Source organism: Platalea leucorodia, assembly GCF_965183815.1.
Source record: "Platalea leucorodia genome assembly, chromosome: 3".
In the NCBI taxonomy this organism is placed as follows: domain Eukaryota; kingdom Metazoa; phylum Chordata; class Aves; order Pelecaniformes; family Threskiornithidae; genus Platalea; species Platalea leucorodia.
The window spans coordinates 91,051,615-91,068,709 of NC_138825.1; the positions used below are offsets into that span (position 1 = coordinate 91,051,615).

The 17,095-nt window shown below is 37.6% G+C and overlaps 1 protein-coding gene across 1 annotated transcript in view; it reads right to left on the minus strand.

Moving 5' to 3' along the window:
- BCKDHB (branched chain keto acid dehydrogenase E1 subunit beta) overlaps nt 1-17,095 on the minus strand; it is a 140,471-nt gene that overhangs the window by 91,039 nt on the left and 32,337 nt on the right. The window contains exons 6-8 of the mRNA XM_082306713.1: nt 15,703-15,811; nt 5,195-5,292; nt 1,760-1,870 (exon numbers count right to left, since the gene is read on the minus strand). Of these exons, the coding sequence (XP_082162839.1) occupies nt 1,760-1,870; nt 5,195-5,292; nt 15,703-15,811 (318 nt within the window). The remainder of the gene's footprint in view (nt 1-1,759; nt 1,871-5,194; nt 5,293-15,702; nt 15,812-17,095) is intronic.

Consider the following 17,095-nt stretch of genomic DNA (forward strand, 5'->3'; position numbering starts at 1 on the left):
ATTGCCTTAAATTAGCAACTGCAGGCAGAGAAGGTACTTGATGGAATCACAGACCTTTTTCAAGGCCATGGCTCTTCTCATCCCTATGGTTATCTTAACTCAGTACACTACAGTTACTAGGCCTGGGCTAACTAAGCTGCAGACATCTCTCAAGTTTCAGAGTGATTTGATCAGTAACATAAAATGAGCTAGTGTACAGAGACTGAATTAGGACCCAAGGAGTTGTTAGCCACGGTCCTGCACGACTGTGGATTTGCCAGCTTAAGGAAACTCTCAGCTCTAGTAGAAGCAGCAAGCATTCTGCTACCACACACAACTTGTCCAGGCTTAAAGCAAGGGAGCTGTTACCGTAAAGTGAGGGGTAAACCTTTGACTATGCCCTAATTGTTAATGCTGTAAATAATGCAAAGACAAAAACACCTGCAGAACCTTTTGGAGCATTGCAGTCCAAAAGCACATTCACCAGCATTTGTACTGCTGGACGGCAGTCAGGTAGCAGCTCTTCTCTCGTAGTTCTCAAGGAGCTTGGAAAAAATGGTTTCATGGAAGAGACTTCAGACTAATTTTCCTGAGGTAGCTATGGAAAAGACCTGTCGATAAGAGTGCTCCCAAAGCAGCAATACTAATGTTTATTTTGCAGAATCTAAGTTTATTCACGTATTTATAATGTTAAAAGTACCTCATCAAATGAGTAAGTGAAAAATGAAGGGGGAAAAAAATATTACAGGCACTGTAACTAATGCAGACAAAAATTGCTAATTCAGGACAACAAGAAAAAAGTTAAATAATAATCGGGAGAGGGAAAATAAAGTTTTCCAGATCCGAGGTTTCGCTTTGATGACCTTCAGTTTGTTTGGTGGGTTTGTTTGTTTCTTGTTTGGTTTTTTTTTAATTTCCCAAATGGCACTTTTAAAAAGTATACCTTGGGATTCTTTCTTACATTTACAAAGACTTTTGGGAAATACTCCCCCTTCCATTTCCTTTAAGGTCTTTCCTCCCAATAGCTCTTAGCTGCTGAAGAGAGGGGGGGTAAGCAGACCAAGATATATGTAAGTACAATAACCACTTCCCATGGTTTCTCAGTATATGGAAACTCAAATTCCAGTTTCAGCTGCCCAGTGCTTTGAAAGAAATTCTTTGCAAAAACAAAGACTCTCATATTGCAGATAAGGACTTCACAGTACCCATGAATTTCTAACCAGATAGTCTGAGAATAGTAAATGCTGCCTTTTCCCCCCCAGCCCAAGAATTCATATACCTTAAATCAAAACATATATTTCTAGAAATATGGATGAACAAAACTAAGGCACGTTATTACAGACCTAAAACTAGATAAAGGTCTTCTTGTAAAACAGCAAGGAAAAAAAAGAAAGATTTCACCTGGTCTTTTCAGACCCAAAGTAAGCAAAGATGATAGAAAGAGACAGAAATCATGGAAAAGCAGTTTTCAAGCACAACTCTGATTAAATCCTGCCCTCTGCTTCAATGCAAAGAACATGTATTCTAACATTATTTTGAACCCTGAAACATAATCCTCTTTCAATGCTAAAGCAAATGTTTGGTCATGTAACATGCATTTACTCTTCATATATGATACAGAAGAAAAAATACAGAACAATATATACAATACAGAGCAAAAATGTACGCCTTTAAAAAAAACTTAAAGAACAAAGCCATCATTATTTGCATTTAAATTGTTGTTATTACTGTGGTTTTTTGGTTTGTTGTGTTTTTAAATTAATATGCATAATTTCCTTACCTTGCAAACAGTCTCTGTATCCCAGGGTAAGATGGTCCTCAGATCAATAACTTCACAGGACACACCAAGCTTTTCCTGAGCCATTGCTGCCACCTCTTTGATCACATGTACCTGAAAAGGCAATGTATTACCACCGAGTAAACATTTAATTTCTGTTTAAGATGTTCTAAATTATGCATACTGAATACAAGCAGTGATTTAATATATTACCTGCATGCTTAGCAGAAACCTTTTTACTCATTAATCTAATAAGCATTTATTACTCAGTTCATTCTTCCTATTTACTACTCACATTATTCCTAGTATTTTAGCACCACTTCAAAAACTAACTTCAGTGAAGAATCACTGAAAACAAAAACCTGTTGCTTTCTAGAAACGTATCTTTCAGTGAATAGTGTCAGGCCTCACTATTTTATATTTGTAGTCAGTTTGAGGTTTAGGATAAGGTTTTTTTTAGGACTGTAACTAAGCTAAGACCCAAATATATCAGAGTAATGTATTTTGATGTAGCAGTCACATGAAATTCTGCAAGAAGCATTTCTTCCTAACTACACTTACTACAATTTACTGAAAGCACAATAGATTACCAAGTGATCATCTCCGTATCATTCTCTTACGAACAGTTAGGAGAGACAGTAAGTACCACGTAAAAAATTACCTGTAAACATCGAGTCCTGACCCCCACAATCAAAGCATATTGGCACTAATATGACAAAATGACCGTTTACCGGTCTTCCAACACAGTTTAATGCCAACATTACAAATGTTGCATTATCTGATTATTATAATTAACATTTGACTAAACCAAAAAAGTATTCCCCTCTAGCAAGAGGCTTGTACTGAATTAGAATACATTATTCACTATTCACCAGTCAAGGAATGTATTTAGCAGCACATGTAAGTGCATCAAAGTAGATGTAAAACAATCCACATCTATTAGCATCCTTTTCATAAGGTGTGTTATGATATGAACAGAAAATAAAGCAATACTACATACATTCAAAACTGTATCTTGACAGTATGTTATACAACACTTTTAAGAAAAATGTATTGTAAGCATTGGCTTCCCTAAAACAAACGTTAGCAAGCAAATGCTCCAACACAGAAAATAACAACTGTTATGACAACAACTCAGATTATCCTCCACAAATATCTCAGCAAAAAGTATTTTCTCATGATCTATGAGGGTAAAAAAGAATTTCTCAATATGAAGTTGCCAATAAACTCTGATGTTTTCCTTATTGCTAGGATGTTTCATAATACAGGTTTGGACTGAGGCAGATGACCTCCACTGAGCAACTTCTAGGCATAGGTAAGGGGTTGTAGGCCAAGGATCATCCCCAAAAAGCAATTTGGATGAGGTCATCTTCGTCTGGAAGGCAACAGAATTTAACAACGTGGACACCGTCAGGCGGTGTCATTCCCTGAGGGTCAGAGAGCAGTATTAAATTCTACACAGAGCAAAAATCTATGCTGAAACAAGATGATTAAGGCTTTAAACATGCATCTACATAATGCAAATATGAACAGCTAAACACCTAAGGACTATTTTAAAAGGTAAATTAATACAAGTATTGTAATAATAAAAAGAAAATATAGCTTGCAGTGTTTTTGTTTAAACTTCTAATACATATGTGGCTGTAATAAGAGGGTTTGTGCATTTTCAACATGACACACGGGATGGATGTTTTTGCCATTTCTCTGATGTGTAAGTGAGAATGTTTACCTAGTTCACAGGGGATAAAGATTAGTTAATGACCATAAAACACTGAGCACAACTGGAGAGAAACTAAATTAGTACCACCCAGGAAAGCAAGCATCAGGCAACCCCAACAGAGCAGCAGCTGCCAAGCAACTACCTAACGTCCAAAATCATACGAGCAGTAACCATCGAGTACGTGCAATCACTCTGCCTATTGACAATAAACTCTGGATTGGTTGCACATTTAGCAACCAAGTTCCAAGTTTATGTACACAGCCTGCAAACACCCTCAGAACAAACTCACTGAACATATTTGATCTGCAGAAGCCTGACACATCCAGAACAGGCTGGATTGACTGTGAATGCGCTAAGCATCTGTCCCCATGCTGTATTATACAGCCACACCCATGGTTTCGTCAGCTCCTAAATTTGGATTAGAGCTGCACATCTGTCCTATTACTATTCACATCAAAAGAATCACCTGTCTTTAACACTTGGCCTACATTTTCCAGGCTCCAAAGCACATAGTTTTTTTGAAGGATGTCACTTCAAGTCCTCTCTGCTGTATTGCCTACTGGGTAAACTCAGGATATTACTAAAACTCCACAATCAGCTTTCAAGCCATTACTTTATCAATTCAATTTTTCTTTATCAATTCATTTTTTGGGAATATGATGAACACTACGATTTCATCCAAATGGAGCAAAATTTTGCACTTTCAAAAGGGAACACAAAAATATAGAAACTGTTTTCTGCTGGAGAAACAAGTACAAGTAAAGATATTGAAGAAGTCCATAATTTAATCCCAGTGCAAAGTATCAAAGACTAGTAGGAAAAACCACAGATATAAAGGAGATCAAGTAGTCTGAGGACAAGGAAACTATCACAGAAGAGCACTGAAGATGACGGATTTCAAACAAAAATTTAAAAAAAAAAAAAAAAAAGGCACAACCCCAGGCATCAATTCAATACTCTTGTGATGAAAGTTATAACACTCTCTCCTCTAAAAGCTTCTCAGATATAATTAGGCCAGGAAAACAGCAATTTCTTAATTATAGGTTAAAGGGAATAAAAACATTTTTCTGGTAATTCCAAACTAGACTCAAGTTTCTTTTCGATAATTCTTGAAAATGTACATGTGTTTTCTTACCAGATTTTTCAATATTTGCATATCTTAATTTGGGGGGGAGTGTTCAATCACATTCTTGAACACCTTTGAAATATAACTGTTAGAATCAAAACTATATCAGTCCCTATTTGTATTAAATGTTCGGTGGATTTTAACTCTCTGTATAAAGGGAACTCCAGACTGCACTTTTTTAAATCATGCAGTAAAAATCTATACTTTTCTTTCAGCATGCTACTTTCAATTCTCCTTTCCCATTGCCGTCCTCAGAGTAACATCTCACTGCCCCATTCTTAAATATATCACTTTCATAATCACAGATTAATCATTAGCCTCCTGCCCAGGTACCTCTTCCACATTTCCAGAGTCAGCTTCAACTGAAAATGAGTAAAATCTTACACAATAAAAAGCAGGTTTCATATGAATATAAACACTGGAAATATAATTTATTCAAGCATATAGTGATGGCAGATTCACACAGTTTATTGTCTGGCACTTGAGCCTGAATGCAACACTATTCAAACATCACCTAACCCTATTCTATTTTATTTTAACCCTTAGCCTAGGCTTTGCTGGACGACAAATAGCTTGTAAGAGCCTTACTGACCTGAGTGCCCCAAGCAACCAGTGTCACATCACTGCCCGTCTGCAGCACCTCAGCTTGAGACAGTGGAATGTTGTAAGGCTCCACAGGAACTTGTTCCACTGAATACATAAAAACAAAGGGAGAAATAAGCATTAAATTCCTTTACTATTCAATATTATTCCATAAAAATATACACTAAAAATTTTCTTCAATGTTAATGTCATCTAAAACAATAGAGCAAAATTGAGTATTAGCCTTTATTTCAAAGGTTTAGCTGTAATTAAAAATATTTTTAATTATACTGTTAAAAACCCAGTGTAGTGTTTAATTTATTTTATATACCACAGCAATAAGATACACAACAATAGCAGTAAGTCCTGGTGTACCCCAAGTCAAAATATCAGCATCAGATTTGGAGATGGACACTGCTACAATTGATAAAAAAAAAAAATCAAATAAATGCTGCGGTTAATTCTAATAAGCATCAAGAGAGCCTTGAAATTATACTTTAAGACTCAGACAAGAAGGAAAAGCTGGGCCAGCGCCCTCCTGATATCTGCCAAGACTGATGCTCCACAGTTTTATGTCTAAATAGAGGGAAAAAGTTTTCAGAACCTACACAGAAAGTGTCAGCAAGAACTTGTGATTATAGCAGTTTTAAATTAGTCTAAATTTGACACTGTCCCACACAACATCCTTGTCTCTAAACTGGAGAGACACGGATTTGATGGATGGACCACTCAGTGCATAAGGAATTGGCTGGATGATCGCACACAGAGTTGCGGTCAATGGCTCGATGTCCAAGTGGAGACCAGTGACGAGTGCTGTTCCTCAGGGGTCGCTATTGGGACCAGTGCTGCTTAACACCTTTGCTGGCAACATGGACAGTGGGATTGAGTGCACCCTCAGCAAATTTGCCAATGACACCAAGCTGTGTGATGCGGTCGACACGCTGGAGGGAAGGGATGCTGTCCAAAGGGAGCCTGACAGGCTTGAGAGGTGGGCCTGTGCGAACCTCATGAAGTTCAACAAGGCCAAGTGCAAGGTCCTGCACATGGGTCGGGGCAATCCCAAGCACAAATACGGGCTGGGTGGAGAATGGATAGTGAGCAGCCCCAAGGAGAAGGACTTGGGGGTGTTGGTTGTTGAGAAACTCAACATGACCTGGCAATGTGCACTTGCAGCACAGAAGGCCAATCGTATCCTGGGCTGCATCAAAAGAAGCGTGGCCAGCAGGTCAAGGAAGGTGATTCTGCCCCTCTGCTCTTGTGAGACCCCATGTGGAGTACTGTGTTTAGCTCTGGAGTCCTCTACAAGAAAGACATGGACCTGTTGGAGCGAGTCCAGAGGAGGACCACGAAGATGATCAGAGGGCTGGAGCACCTCTCCTGTGAAGACAAGCTGAGAGAGCTGGGGTTGTTCAGGCTGGAAAAGAGAAGGCTCCAGCGAGACCTCATAGCAGCCTTCCAGTACCTGAAGGGGGCCTACAAGAAAGCTGGAGAGGGACTTTTTACAAGGGAGCATAGTGATAGGACAATGGGTAATGGCTTTCAACTGAAAGAGGGTAGATTTAGATTAGGCATAAGGAAGAAATTCTTTACTGTGAGGGTGGTGAGGCACTGGAACAGGTTGCCCAGAGAAGTTGTGGATGCCCCATCCCTGGAAATGTTCAAGGCCAGGCTGGATGGGGCTTTGAACAACCTGGTTGGAACTAGATGATCTTTAAGGTCCCTTCCAACCAAAACCTTTCTATGATTCTATGATTAAATATTTTTGCTTTGAAAAAAAAATGTTATCTATTCACCAAAAATACATCACAATTAGAAAGAGTAGACAAAAGTTAAGCATCTTGTCTTCTCTAAGACATTTAAGGTGGTTCCACTCAACTTAAGACCCATTTACTAGTTTTCAGATGGAAACACATTAGGTCAGTTGTGCTAGTTTTGAATCAGTGCTCCAATGCACAATACATTGACTGGTTTAATGATTAAAACTGTGATAAAAGACATCCGTATGTCATATTTTAAAAGAAATATTGTTTCGATCTAAAGGTGAACTCATCTATGCACCAGCAAGTCAAATAATACTTCTTAAAATAAATTCCAGTGATAAGTGGGAAAAAAAAAATCTTACTCAACTCTTTCTAAATACAGAAAACCAATTTATAAAGAAGGTGCTCTACTTTTTTTGTTAACGTATTTCATAGTTCATAAAATAGTTATTGAGTTCCTGCTGAACAAAATTGCTTCTTGAAATTATGATAAAGAATCCTACTGAGTGATACCAGCAGGAGAAATTGTTTTGTATTTCTCCTTCATTGGTATAGCAGATCCAACACAAGTAGAATGACCTAGTTTTTTTCCTGGCTTACAAGTTATAAACATAACTTTTCAATAAATCAAGTGGTGAGTTTTTTTTGTTTTTTTTTTAAATTACAGCAGATGTTTGGTTGTGGTTTTTTGGGGGTTTTTTGGTTGTTTGTTTGTTTTGGTTTGGGTTTTTTTTTGCCAGTAATGATATATAAATACTACAAATTTCACAGAATCACAGAATGGCTGAGGTAGGAAGTGACCCCTGGAGATCACCTAGTCCAAGCCCCCTGCTCAGAGCAAGGTCACCTAGAGACGGTTGCTCAGGGCTATGTCCAGTCGGGTTTTGAGTACTTCCATGGTCAGAGACTCCACAACCTCTCTGGGCAACCTGTTCCTGTGTTTGACCACCCTCACAGTAAAACAGTTTTTGCCTGTGTTTACGTTAGTGATACCTGACTTCATCTGAACAGGCACAGAGGAGACATAAATATTAAGTAAATCATTCTTCCTAAAAACAGAACAGGAACTTTTTTTCCCAGCATAATTCAAGAGCACATGTCCATTCAATCAAGGAAAAAAGAAAAAAGAATTAATTTTAAACACAAGGTGCTTTTAAACATAGCACAAAATTGGATCTCTTTGCAAACTATTATTTTTAATGTATTAAAATGACAGCATCTTCCTCTAATAATTTCTTTAACTAACAAGTGGCTAAAGGAATATAGGATGGGGAAAGAAAGAAGGGAAAAGCACATCCAGCCCTTGCTCACTGCACATTACTGGTTGACAGTAAAGCAGACCAGGCTTCTATGGATTTTGCACACAGTAAAACCCTCAGGCAAAAAAAAAGCAGAGATCCTGAAAGATAATGAAACCCACAACTATACTAATAGGCATTGCATAACTGTCTTTTTCATGGGATTGTCATCTACGTGAAACCTGGAGAACAAGATGCCACCGGACCTTCAAGTGGAAACCCAGGCAATTCACACGAATGAGAAGGTTTTGAAGTGACAGTGGCATGCGCCAGAGGAAGAACCGGACGGTGCACATGATACAAAAAGAGCTCCTTCTCTGTGTAATGGATTTATCCACTTCAGGAAATTAAATATATAATTACACAAATTAGCTGATTTCTTATTATAGCGAAACCATTCTGCAACAAGATATCCATTGGATGAGCTCATCTAGAATTCCTGACACTTTTAAATGCAAAATTCAGCTTGTCAAAAATTTATAGGGAAGTCCAGATTTGGCAGGATTTTATTCAAATGCCTTGGCAAAAACTCCTCCCTCCACTAACAAGGATGAAAAGTAGCATATGAAATTATTCTACGCATAGTCTTCCATAATAATTAACCAAACCAAGACAACAACATTTGTACAAAGCAGCCCATTCATCTATTACTGAAGATATGAATAAAATACTTTAAATCAAATCTTTCACATAAAAATTTCAAATAAAGCAATTAACAAAAAGTTGTAATTATGGGAGAAAAAGGGCCATCACAAGTTAATTTTAGGAGGCTGCACCATCTGTTGCTTTTTCTAAAAGAGCAATCCCAACAGCAGAAAGAAAACACGTGTTTTCTCATCTTACCTGTCTTGTCTCTATAACAACCACTGATGCAAGTTGTATTTATTTCTACACCACCAGTGTCATATATAGTACAATTAAATGAAACTGAAAAGGTCAAAAAACATCAGAGTAGGTTCTCCACAAGATGTCTAAACCTGATAATGTCAACGTGACTCATCTTCTCCTTTGATTCATAATCATTGTGTGCTCTTGACACTGCACAGGCTGTTAACTACTTTTTATAACTCAAAGCCCCCTTTTTCTTTTTAATTCAGATATTTTCTTAGTATCTCTGACGTGTAGGGGGACGTCACCACGGCACTTTCAATAACATTATAATCTCGTAAGTTAACCAGCAACAGAATTCTCTCTCTATATGCGTACTTGTATATTTAACTCCGGACTTCTACCCAGAAAGGCTTACATTTCCTTGCTCCTTTCTAATTTTACACAAGGCAAATTAACATACACAAAACTTCTGATGACCACTGTAAGGTTATGTGGAAGAAGAGAGCATCTGCTCCCTTAAGGGTGTCTGGACAAGCATCTTTTCAATGCAAAAGGGGATAATAGCAAGAGGGAGAAGACATAAGGAAGAACATGCAGGGACACAAACCTAACCAACAAACGATGAGAGAGGCAGTAACAAGAACCAAACCTGCTCAGTCCCACTTATTGATAAGGGTATGGGGAATGTGGGAGTGTTTACTTCAGTAAGATTATCTGATGAAAGACCTTGTCAAATGGGATGATAAAGAAAAAGAAGCTATAAACAAAATATACAGAGACACAAACCTGAAGACAAACATAACAAAGACAAGAAACAAACATGATCAGGCACACTGAGTGCAGGGCTATCAAGAAACTATGGGCAAAACAGGACTTTGCAACTGATAAGCACACAAACTGGAGGGCCCAGAGTGTTGGAGGGGCGTGCATGGAACTACATCAGCTGATGAAGGCATTTGAAAGTGAAGGGGGTTGGGGAGGAACAAGGTGGGGAACAAACAAAAAGGGTTATAGAAGGGGCCAGTTGCACATAAAATGGGGCCGGTCAGCATGTTTGTCTGACTGAGAGCCCTGTGCCTCAGCATGGTGGTCAGTCCTAGCTTCTTTTGAAATCCTGTCCTGTGCAGGGGGGTGTGCTGCAAGGACTAAGTGCCAGCTGCTGGTGAGAACAGCATGAGAAGACAAGACACTGGGCCAGCAACAGGAGTCAAAGCGGGGTGAGGACACCCTGGGCCTGTGGCGTGAGCTACAGGAGCAAGTGGGGGTCTTGGCCACCAGTTGCTGGGGTGGGAACAGCATGTGTCCCAAACACCAGCTACTGGGAGGGACTGGAGTGAGGCAAGTAAAAGGCTGTTCTGTCTCCTGTGGGAACCACGCAGGCTGCTAGACTGGCTAAGATTGTCCACTCAAGGGTTTTGAAAGGAAAAGAGCTGTCCAGGAGGAGAAACACTGTCATTCCCCACTCCACATACGTACAACCAAGCTGGTGGTGGCACTGCTGTAACTGTCTAAGCAAGTAAACAAAGAGTAAGGGTGAGCACTCCAAAGAGCTCAGGCACACTGAGGAACAGAAAGTCCTCTGCTAAACAAACTGCTAGTTGTAGAGGGTGACTGTGCAAGAGAAACACGCTGTCCTGCCTGTGGGCTTAGCCACAGATGCAGCACCGTACTGCTTCAGAGGAGGGGAAGAAGAAATCCGCAATTACTAGCTACAACTACACATGCTAAGTATACTTCTTTTTCTTTTCCGATCTAGTTAGTGCTTTATGATATATGTCTTACATACATATATATCTATGTAAGCATATATATGCACATAGATAACGTTATATATACCTATACATAAACACATATATCAGTATATATGGACTATTTCAAATTGCTTGCATATCAGAGCTAATGCAGAATATGAAACTTATCAACCGTATTTCATTCAAACAAAATAGATAATTCTCTTCTGTAACTTTTAAAACTTACTATTAACAGACACCCGGCAAAGTTTAAGACCTTAGCTTTAAGTCCACTGCCTTCTTTTGGTGTTAATAGGGCTGTTGGATATCTAAGGTGTGAGTTACTTTTTGAATGAACTGGAAAATGTTTTCAAAAGTTGCCTTTTCTGCTCAGTTCATCACAGCGTGAATGCGGTGAACTTAAGACAACGCTACTTTGATATCCACCTTTCTCCCAGGGATGACCAAGGTGAAGATTTAAGGCCTAATTTTATTTTTGTATTGTGTGTGGGCAAAGGTATGTTTGAATAGCAAATATTCATATAGAAATGAATGTTCATTTAATAAGATGGTGAATTTTACCTCATATCTGAATAAGCATACAACATATTTGAATAAGTAAATCTGTGTTCATTTGGGAAGACATCCAGCTAAATTCATTATTCCAAAAAAACAGCAAGCAAGCACAATATCCATGTGATAGTCACACTGAAATATTTTGTGCTACAGCTCTGATTTACCTTGGAGACCAGACTTAAGTTTCAAAACACTTACAAAGATTCTTCTTTTTTTGGTACATCTTTACTGTTATAAAAAAATCTATGCTTGAATCTTGAAAAAACTGCCCTGTCATCAACAAGCCAAAAAAACCCAACCAAACAAAAAAGCCTTGAAAGCAATTGGTGAGCCTATATAGCTCCTTGGAAGTATGCATCAGATGCAAAATCACAAGGTTGGTTCTGCACAAGAGCTTACATAAAACAGCAATGACCTGGCACCTTGCTTAACATTCTCAAAAAACAACTTCAGGTTATGCATCCTAAGCTGGATACATATTACCTTCCATCACTAGCATCCAACAGCTAATTTCAACAATAGCAGCAACACTTGGGGGCAGAAGCAGAGGGCATAGTTTTTTGTTTGGTTGGGGTGTAGTGGGTGTGGGGGTTTTGTGGTTTTTTGTTTGGTTTGGGCTTTTGGTTGGTTGGTTGGTTTGTTTTAAACAAAGCATTAGTAGCTTCAACCCACATGAACAAGGACAGATACCCTATGTTTTAGACACTATCCCATCTACAGCCTATTTTCAGCTGAAATTTCAAAGATACTAAGAACTCTGAACAAAATATCAGGGATAGCTATTTAGAGGCCCCATAGGGAGAAAGAAAATTCCATTAGAGGAGAATGATGAAGCTCAAATGCCTACATTAATTTTATAGATAGAAAATACTATTTCCCATTATCACCTTTGACACCTTAATTTTTCAATGAAGTCCCTACACACCCACTGTAACATCAGTCATGTTCTCTGCAACAAACATGCCTATTCACCTGAAGCTAGAACAAAAAAAATTTATGGTAGGGGCAATATAGTTTCATTATATCCATGATGATGGCTAAGGCATTGAATAAAGAAAATTATTTTTTGTCTGGAACAATAAGGTCCTAAATCTTGGGTGGGGTTTTATACTGTATTATACTATTAATATCCTGTCTTTCTCCTAAAAATGTATCAATGTCAAAGTGGAAGTTTCCGGTAGAACTCAGTAACTCCCCTGACCCTGCCCCCCAAAAAAAGAAAAAAAAAAATAGAGATAAATAAAGCCACAGAGGACATCTGATACCATTTTGTCATTTTGTTTTGGAAAGCCTGTATGTTCCCAGCCTTGGGAAGATCCTGTAGTATTTTGAGACACTAATGGGTTTAGTGGTGGACTTGGCAGTGCTAGGATAACAGTTGGACTTGATGATCTTAAAGGTCTTTTCCAACCTAAATGATTCTACGATTCTAAGAGATACATATATAGTTCAAGCTTACTGTGTAAGTGAATTTCTGAATCTGTACTATCTTCTTTCTCCTGCTAGAATCAACACACTCATATGGGATTTTATAAAAATTTGTTGTACTCAAAATACAAGACAGTTGCATTTTTAAAATCCTTTTTTCCACCATTTATCCTGTTCTTGTTTATCAGGCTTGTGTCTTATTGCAGTTACATCTGGACCAAACAATCAATCATGATGACTCTGGTCCATTTTTGAATTCACCAGGCCACTTCATTTCTATGGTGGAATTACAAGAGACCCTGACCACAACCAGCAGCATAAGAAGGAACTCTAAGAGAGATTAATTTTCTGGGAGAAACTCCCAGACACCACTCTTCTTCCAGTTCAACCTGATCCAACTCACAAAGGACAGCTGAACAGTTAAGAAGATGAACTAACGATGCCAGAGGGAAAGGTTTTCAATGAAAATAAAAGAAACATTGAAACCCTTCCACATAGTAAAATATTCCTGCTTTATATTGTAGAAATAATAAAAAGTCCACTCAAAATCGTCTCAAAACGAAAAAAGTTACCTGTGACAATCATTCCTGTCACATGTTGACGCAAATGTAGTATACATTTCAGCCTATATCACTAAACTCATATTCTTAGAAATTTTAAGATAAAAACGTAGGTAATGTCTCTGAGAATCAGGCCATCGGAATATAGGAGGAAGTCAGAGTCTTTCAGAAACGACCAACATCAGCAATGCTGCAGTTGGTTATTGACCAGCACATAAACCACATTAACCACTATTTCAGCACGTCTGTACTCAAGATTTCAATCACCAGGCTGATTTATGTTCACTAGATGATCCAGCAGTTGCTTCACAAGTCATTCCTCAAACACAAAAACCTCCCTATATTCTCCAAAGCTGTGTGATATTGATGTGCAGCCATTCATTCCACTATGAAAGCAAGTATTTTATTAACTCTACAGTCTGTATTTGTGACTTGTAAATACTGAAAAAAGAAAGAAAGGAGGAAAGGAGGAAAGGAGGAAAGGAGGAAAGGAGGAAAGGAGGAAAGGAAAGGAGAAAAGGAGGAAAGGAAAGGAGAAAAGGAGGAAAGGAAAGGAGAAAAGGAGGAAAGGAAAGGAGAAAAGGAGGAAAGGAAAGGAGACAAGGAGACAAGGAGACAAGGAGACAAGGAGACAAGGAGACAAGGAGACAAGGAGACAAGGAAAAGGAAAGGAGACAAGGAAAAGGAAAGGAGACAAGGAAAAGGAAAGGAGACAAGGAAAAGGAGACAAGGAAAAGGAGACAAGGAAAAGGAGACAAGGAAAAGGAGACAAGGAAAAGGAGACAAGGAAAAGGAGACAAGGAAAAGGAGACAAGGAAAAGGAGACAAGGAAAAGGAGACAAGGAAAAGGAGACAAGGAAAGGAGACAAGGAAAGGAGACAAGGAAAGGAGACAAGGAAAAGGAAAAGGAAGAAAGGGTTGTTTTAAAAACACAGGAATTTTAAACTTCCATTTTTTTCTTTGTTTAACAGGACTCTAAGACTCAAGTTCATTTTCCAAACTACTTCATCTAAATGAAGGGTCAGAGGTCTTGATTGCTAAATTTCAGTAAGGTCTCAAAACACACTGAACTTAAGGAATGCAATACCCTTTGGGTACATCACACCACACTAAAAATAGTTGCACTTTTAAAAATACATTGCGAACAGGAATTCTGGGTCTTTTTTGAAAATATAAAAGCAAATAAGCAGTTTCCCCAGTAAATATCCTACTTGTTCCTGAGTTATTCTGCTATTTTTTGTAGCTTTGATGTCTGCTTTCTAAATCTTTCCCACGTTATTCTTTGGTTCTCTTCTCTAGGAAGAGAGTAAATTTACTAACAAAATGGATGCACTGATGGAAAAGTGCTCTTAAAAGGCCCAAAGTAAAATACAAACCTTTTGTCCTTCACTCAATTTCTGCCTACACACAGAGTCAACTTATAAATTGGATTGACTAATTCAAGCATAGCTGGTATATAAAGCTGTATCACATAGAAACACTGAAGGTAAGTCATGGCTTGAGTTCTGTTTTATCAGTTGCTCACCCAATCACTCTGCCTATCTCCACATGCAAAATTTGTTTTCATCCATTATCTGTTCTCAGTCCAGTTTCTCTAGTCCGAAGAAGTAACAGGCTAATTTTTACAACCAACTCAAGCACTACCATCTTCAGATTACTCTGTTCTCATATGTTACATATAACGATAGCTGTTAAAACTTCTTTGAACCAAAAAGTTCACTATGACTAAAACAAATGAAAAAAAGTAATGGCAATCACACTTCCTTCAACATATGACTAAAATTTAAGGAGGCAGATTTTCAAGATTTTTAGAAATTAAGCACTTTAAAGAAATTTTAACTTTGGGAAAATGGTGATGGTGATGTTCAGTTCTTTTGGAAAAATAAAAACTGAACTGGAAACTTATTTTAGTATCTAGAGTTAACAAAAAGAAAACATTTTAACTTCTGTCAAATTTGTATTGCAATTTGATGAAAGATAATGCCTCTTAGTTCTATTTCTTTTTTTTTTTAACCCAAGACTGTACAAAGCATTCCACTTCCCAAGTTAACTGACCATGAATCAGACTATAACCCAAGACTGTACAAAGCATTCCACTTCCAAAGTGAACTGACCATGAATCAGACTATAAATGTTCATTTATCTTTGCAGCCAAATTTAGAGATTTATTCAGTTTTCACAATTCCTCTAAAAACACAATGCCCGAACATAGCTAGAGACAAAACAAGTAAAGTCTTCTGCTACAGTATTGTTTTAGCTGTGACTATCAACATGTATGTGCAAAAAAAAAAAAAAAGTGTTACTTTATTGGAAAATACAGCACATAATTTTTTACCTGCAGCTCTGTAAAGTATTTTAGGTTCAAAGAATATGCATGGATTTTTGTCCTCTATGCATGACAGCAGCAGTCCTTTGGCCTGAAGAGGACTCCTTGGAATAACAATCTGTAAAAATATTTTTAAATAGTTTATTTAAACTGCAATTCTGCTACAAGCTTCCTCAATTAATATTAAAAAGCAAGCAATTATTTGCTTTAAAGAAACCTTTGTACAGACTGAGCAGCTCTTACAAAGTGAATTAACATCAGTGCTATGTTACTAACACACACTCCAAATTTTGAATTTTATTTTGCTCATTGATGAGGCTTGAATAGTTCCTCTCTATACTATGATTTAAATACTAATGGACTGCCCTCCAATAAGGTAGAAATAACATCTTAACAATAGCATTTTTCAGGTAGAAGGAACAGAAGAAAGTCAGTCACATTAAAAAAAAAATTATTATATGTTAGTTTAGTAAAACTAAACTAGATGTATGACAAAAAAATTCAGCTGAGTGATCCTCAGTTGCTTGGGTAAAGATTCATCAGAGAAGGCCTGGAAGGTATTCAGACTTAGTCCAGTAAGTTTTAAAGACTAAAAAAGGAAATAGCTATTTAAAGTTGACTTCCTTTGCTTATGGTGGAAGCCTGAAATTTGTTCATTCTGGAAATGAACAAATACCAAAAAATACCTGAAACTATTATCAAGCAAAGAGAAAACTAAGCAAGGCCTCCAGATGTAATCTGAATACTTGGAAGGAAAAATTACAATTGATTCGCCAACAGAAGAGTTAATTTTGGATGATCTAAGAAAGTGTTGATAATGAACAGAAAATTACCAAATTATCACAGTTTAAATGAAAATAGAACCCAAGAGCTCAATTCCCTCAAATCAGAAGGACCAGCCAATTTACATCCTAGAGATCTCAAAGAGCTGGCATATGCAGCATGAAGTCTACTAGCAAACATTTTTATAGCTGTGAAGTTAGAAGTGGCCCCCTCTAACTGAAAACATTAATTGTAGCACTTGTTTAAAGAAAAAAAAAAATCCATGTAACTACAGACATGTTAAATTACTGCCTCCAAGAGTTTCCAAGGTTTCAAAATATTTTTTGAGAGTAAGAACATTTAATTATACAAAAGTAATAGAAAAGAGTCAAAACACAACCTAAATCTGCTATCACATCAAATTAACTTGATTGATAAGTGATTTTTCTAACAAAAGAGAGAAGCGGTCCATCAATGTTTCACCAAAGCATTTGGTAACAGACACATGGGAAATTGCCCAACTGATGAATGTTACTAGTGCAGCTCCTTAGCGATCATTTTTAGGACAGACTTTATTTACCGTATTCATTTACGATGTTAAGTCAGAACATGGTAATGAAAACTATTCAAAAGCTGAGAG